Source organism: Coregonus clupeaformis, chromosome 17, assembly GCF_020615455.1.
Source record: "Coregonus clupeaformis isolate EN_2021a chromosome 17, ASM2061545v1, whole genome shotgun sequence".
In the NCBI taxonomy this organism is placed as follows: Eukaryota; Metazoa; Chordata; class Actinopteri; order Salmoniformes; family Salmonidae; genus Coregonus; species Coregonus clupeaformis.
In genome coordinates, this window is record NC_059208.1 from 7,625,242 (window position 1) to 7,630,484 (window position 5,243).

Sequence of the window (5,243 nt, forward strand, 5' to 3'; positions counted from 1 at the left end):
TTGTCATTCTAGTATGTGTAGATCTATGTTGGCCGGTGTGGTTCCCAATCAGAGGCAGCTGTCGCTCGTTGTCTCTGATTGAGGATCATACTTAGGTAGCCTATTGGCACTCGTTAGTTGTGGGATCTTGTTCCGTGTGAAGGCTTGTTTAGTGTTCAGCCTTAGGACTTCACGTTTCGTTGGTTTGTTGTTTTGTCGTGTGTTTATCATTTAAATAAATTTTCACGCTGCGCCTTGGTCTGACCCGTCCTTAAACGAACGTGACACTCTGCAAACACGTCTTCTACGATGTTGCTTACAAGGCGGTAGTTATTTAAATTAGATACAAAAATATCATGCTACTACCATTGAGGTTTTAAAATGAGAGTTAGGGTGATGTCACCCTATCCCCTTAATAATCCCGCCTCCTGAATCCAAGTCTTTGACATAGGGAAGGGGACCAGTAATTTTATGATCAAACTTTATCAATGTAGTAGCAACAGTCATTTTCCATAATTTGGTCATCATACATTGATCTGTTTTCATCCAAATATCATCAAATTTCATGAAAAAATATGATTTTGACTGTTCATGACCTTTACAAAATTTAGAGATCTGAGAATTGTGTTAAGGATTCTTTGAATTTAGCTTTCATTCAGTTATTTGTTACTGTGCTAAACAATAATCAATTATCATTGTTAGAAAATAATCAAACAAAGCAAGAGCATTCATTTTAGTATTTATTTCCTCACATATTAAAATTGATAAACTCACAAAACACAAATATATAAATATATCCCAAAAATAAGTTAAATAAATAATTGGAGAGTTTTGTACATGTACAGTAGATAATGTGAATAGCTTGGAATAGAACAATTCATAAGTAAACATTTCTTTCAACTTCCTACAGTTTCCTTGACTGCTAAATAGACTACTGAGGAGGAATTGTCCTTCTAGAGATAACAGTCCATAAAACAAAAGCACAGTCCAGCATTTTGATACACTAATTCCTAAACAACACACAAACGATAAATAAATAATCATATCATAAATTTACAGCATTGTGATATTGGACTTCAAAATCAGTGGAAGACTGATGTAGTGTTTACAGTAAATGCCTTAATGGTCAGACAGTGGCTGGAGTACAGCTATCAGCCCAACCCATCTACAGTCTACTGGACATAAAAACACATTCCTTTGAAGGCATTAGAACAGAAGTGCAGTGTCATAAGTTCCTAATGTGTAATAACATGGACATTTGTTGAAAGCAGAAAAACAGTCACTGCATATTTGGCAAGGAGCAGACCCATTGAAATCTGCTGCCTTGGCTCTGTCTACAATCAAAACATTCAACGGTGGCTATGCAATAAATACTCCCGCCATCACAATAGACCTGCTTTTATCTGCTGCTACAGGAAGGCTGTGTGTGTATTAATTCCCTGTCCCTTAAAGTAATGTCCTTCATGTGCCAAAAGTATTTCAAGGAATTTAAATGCATGCATGGCAATCACTATAAACTGGCAATACATCTCTGATACAGAGGAACAATCTTTATGTATTTTGTTATTCTATGATATAGTAGATGTCATGTGACAGGTAAAGTAAGGATCAAAATCCAAATGAAAATAGTGGTCAATATTTCCAAAGTACTAATGAAGTAAGCCTGTAAATTAAACATAGGCTAACATCACTCCAGAATGCCTTGGCTTGCATTTCAGGTGCTCAGACACAGAAAGTGTATTAATGTTTGGGACATGATGACAACCCATGCCCAGCACACAGTCAGTAACTATCCTAGTCCAGACTGTCACAGTTCACAGTGGACACACTTGATCCTCCCTAGTCTTCTAAACCAGAGTCTTAGCCAAATTAGTCCAAGACTCATATCCAGATAATGGCCATATCCAGTCCACTGTATGGTATACAACAATCAGTGGGCAGCCAGTAGGCAGTGTTCCATCTTTGCCCTCTTCTCAGGGTCTCTCCTCTCAGGACCTCTCTTCTATGTCTTCCCTGGGGAGGACTCCCTAGTTTCCTCTAGGAGGTCTTTGTTCGGATGCTCTGGAGCTCTTCAAGCTCCTCTTTCAGCTCCCCTTCCTCCCTCCTCCTCATCTACCCAATGTTCAGTCTGTTGGCTCTGGATGCGTTCTTCTTCCTGGAGGGAGCAGCCTGCTCAATGGCAACCATGTTGGATCGGACCATGTTTCTGTAAAGAACAAAGAGAGAAACATCAGGTTAAGATCAGATTCCATGTTGTCTTTTCAATGACACAAAAAAACGTTTGCTGAATGTTAGTGGGGATCTCTCTATGGGCCAATACTCCTGGCCTGAAAAACATCCTCAATGGGGACAGGAATAAGATGAATGGATACAGGAATAAGATTAATCTAGGTCTGGGAAACTGTCTGGTCCTAAAAGGTTGTGATGATATCTTGTTTTTCTCTTACCTGAGAGAGGTCAGTAGATCGTTGCTGGTTGTGTCTGGACTGCTAACAGTCTGTTCCAGGATCTGGTCTGAGGGGCCTACCACTACGAATCTGGGGTTCTCTGAGCTGCAGACAGAAAGAACAACCATGTCAAAATGAGAGAAAACCAAGAAAACATTATCTAGACTATTCCTTAAGGGCCATGAGACTGGATTCTGTACCACATAATTCTACAATGCTAGCAGTGAGAGACAGTTGGCTATGGATTTCAACCCAGTAATGTCTGTACTGCATGCCCTACAGCCTGTTCTCAGTGACTTTTCACAAAGCAGGATAAAACCTTGTTGGGACACACAGACTAATCCTCAACCTTGGTATGTCATAACAGCAATAACTGTATTAATACAACAGACATTCCCGCTGGTAAAATATTCCAAAAATAGTGTCATGACTAATGGACCTGTCTGTAAGGGAGCTCTAAGCCTCCAGAACATGCAGGCTATTCCCACATCCATCCTCCCTCCCCCCTCCTCCCTCCTCCCCAATCGCTAGTTACACATCTAAGACACAAAGACAATACGCCTCCTCCCTGCATCTCCTCGACAAGCAGCCCTGATACAACCTGATACAGGCTGGTCACAGACGACTGAATGCCACAGATAGTCAATGGCTTGATACAATCTGGTATCTAGCAAGGAGGCAAGGAGGGGAAAGAGTAGGGTAGGATGAGGGAGGGAGGGAGGGAAGGAGGGTAGAAGTTCCTTGTCTATGAAGGTGAGCTCACCTGTTGTGGCAGAATCCGGAGCAGGTCCTGTCGGCTGGGTGGGCACATTCACATCGCCCGGTAGAGCGCCGACGTCGGGACAGGGGGCTTCCAAGACCGTAGGGGATGACCTTATTGGGAGTGTTGACCCAAATGATGTCCAGGTGACAGAAGTAGATGCATTCATTGTCCAGCCAGTTATTGCAGGAGCATCGTTTAACCCTGGTGTGGTGTGGGCTGTTCTGGGATGGGGACTGGGCAGGGAGCTCAGGCTGGCTGGATACAGGTAGCCCAAAACCTATAGAGACAGAAAGGATCATTGGTTAAGAGCCTGGTTATAACTCAGCAGAATCACTGGATGACTGTGCAATTTGACAATCAGCAATGAGCAAATGCACGTCACCACATCCTAATGAAAATCCTTTTTCACTGATACAGAGAAGTGCATGTAGGCTAACTGCCATCCCATTCTCCTATGTATCAGTACTTGTCAAACACATTTGAACTTTGATTCATTACTAATCTGTTATGAAATGTTATCCAAATCAAAACAAAGACTGTGTTTGTTGCCAACTGGGGTTGTTTCAAGTCAAATGCAGTGATAGGAGTTGAACTTGTGCCAATATAATCTGCATCTTATCAGAGAGAGTGTGATTACATGTATAGCCTAGCAGGATCTGTCATTGTATTGTATTGTATTATATCTCTGTTGGGCAACTGTGGGAGTAGGTCAAAAAGTCTGGCATCAGGCAGCATGTGTCATGCAGTAACCTCACAACAAGATCATTAGCCACCCACCTACCAGAGCCGTGATTAACTGAGTTATCATTCTGAGAGTGAAACTAAGTAATGACAAGACCAAGCATGCATGGTGCAGCAGGAGTTTTAGTATCAGGGCGGCAGGTGTCCTAGAGGTTAGAGCGTTGGGCCAGTAACTGAAATGTCGCTGGTTCAAATACCCGAGCCGACAAGGTGAAAAATCTGTCTGTGCCCTTGAGCATGGCACTTAACCCTAATTTGCTCCAGGGGCGCCATACTACTATGGCTGAGCCTGTAAAACAATACATTTCACTGCACCTATCCGGTGTGTGACAACAAAACAGGTGTTTCTCCATCTTTCATCATTGTAGGTTTTATCATGTTATTCTGGATCTACCCCCACCACCTCAACCAACCCTGAGCTATAATTCTACATCTCAACTGAGCTATGACCCCTCATGTTCAATTTAACAGCCTCATGAAAATAAAATGGAACACTTGTATAATAAAACGTATACACACTCACTGTCAGTCATCTTTATGACTAAAGAATACAAATCTGCATTGTCATGTACCACATGCACACCTTAGAATAAGTTCAAAACAAAGTTATATAAATGTTGAATAAAAAGTCAGTATAAAGGATGATAACTTACCCTCCTGCAGGAGCACACAGAGTGTGATGATGGTGAGAGACAGGATGGAGTTCAGTGATAGAGCCATAGTTATTCTCTGGTAGAGTATCTCTGAAGACGTAGTCTGCAATAATATCCAAGAGTCCACAGGACAGTAGAGTACACACACCGTTATGGTTAACAGTAATAGTAGCTACAGCTTTACAGTCCTGAGTGATGCAGCTAGAGAGACAGAGCGAGAGGCAACAGGTGCTTTGTGCTGTAGTGTTCTCCAGCACCACTAATTATACCCCTCACCCTGTGATGTCACCTACCTAACCACGCCTACTATCCATGTTGTTACACAATGCTCACCGTTCAGCAGCTGCCTGCCAGCCTCTCACTCTCTACACATTCCAGGCAACAGGAAGAGAGAGGGAAAAGGAATTAACTGATATTGGGTAGTTGTTGTAACCCTTATGGAGTATGCAGGTCATTGTCACTTACAGAGACAGGAAATCACCAGAGAAGGCTTGGAATCTGGGAATGCTTTGGAGTTTTCCGAGACATAAGGCAGGCAGGAGAGGGAAACCTGTAGGCGGAGGGAAGACTTGGTGTCATCAGTAAAAGGAAAGGCTGTAAAGATAGTGGCTGATGATGGGGACTGTTGTTTTGCATGCTGCCACTACAGGTCCTCAGGGC

At 42.5% G+C, this 5,243-nt stretch overlaps 1 protein-coding gene across 1 annotated transcript; it reads right to left on the reverse strand.

Annotated features, from left to right (window-relative positions):
- Positions 1-730: 730 nt before the first annotated feature.
- Positions 731-4,803, reverse strand: LOC121585604 (endothelin-2). The gene is made up of 4 exons (XM_041901928.2): positions 4,584-4,803; positions 3,190-3,466; positions 2,427-2,531; positions 731-2,185 (listed from the first exon to the last, which is right to left on the reverse strand). The coding sequence occupies exons 1-4, from the start codon at positions 4,648-4,650 to the stop codon at positions 2,092-2,094; spliced, it is 543 nt and encodes a 180-aa protein (XP_041757862.1). The 5' UTR covers positions 4,651-4,803; the 3' UTR covers positions 731-2,091.
- Positions 4,804-5,243: the final 440 nt, after the last annotated feature.

Excerpts from the sequence above, each read along its gene's own strand:
- LOC121585604 (XM_041901928.2), bottom strand. The coding sequence starts at position 4,650 with ATGGCTCTATCACTGAACTCCATCCTGTCTCTCACCATCATCACACTC. Across the intron at positions 3,467-4,583 it reads CTGTGTGCTCCTGCAGGAGG|GTTTTGGGCTACCTGTATCC; the intron begins GTAAGTTATCAT and ends CTGTCTCTATAG. Across the intron at positions 2,532-3,189 it reads TCCGGATTCTGCCACAACAG|CTCAGAGAACCCCAGATTCG; the intron begins GTGAGCTCACCT and ends TTCTGTCTGCAG.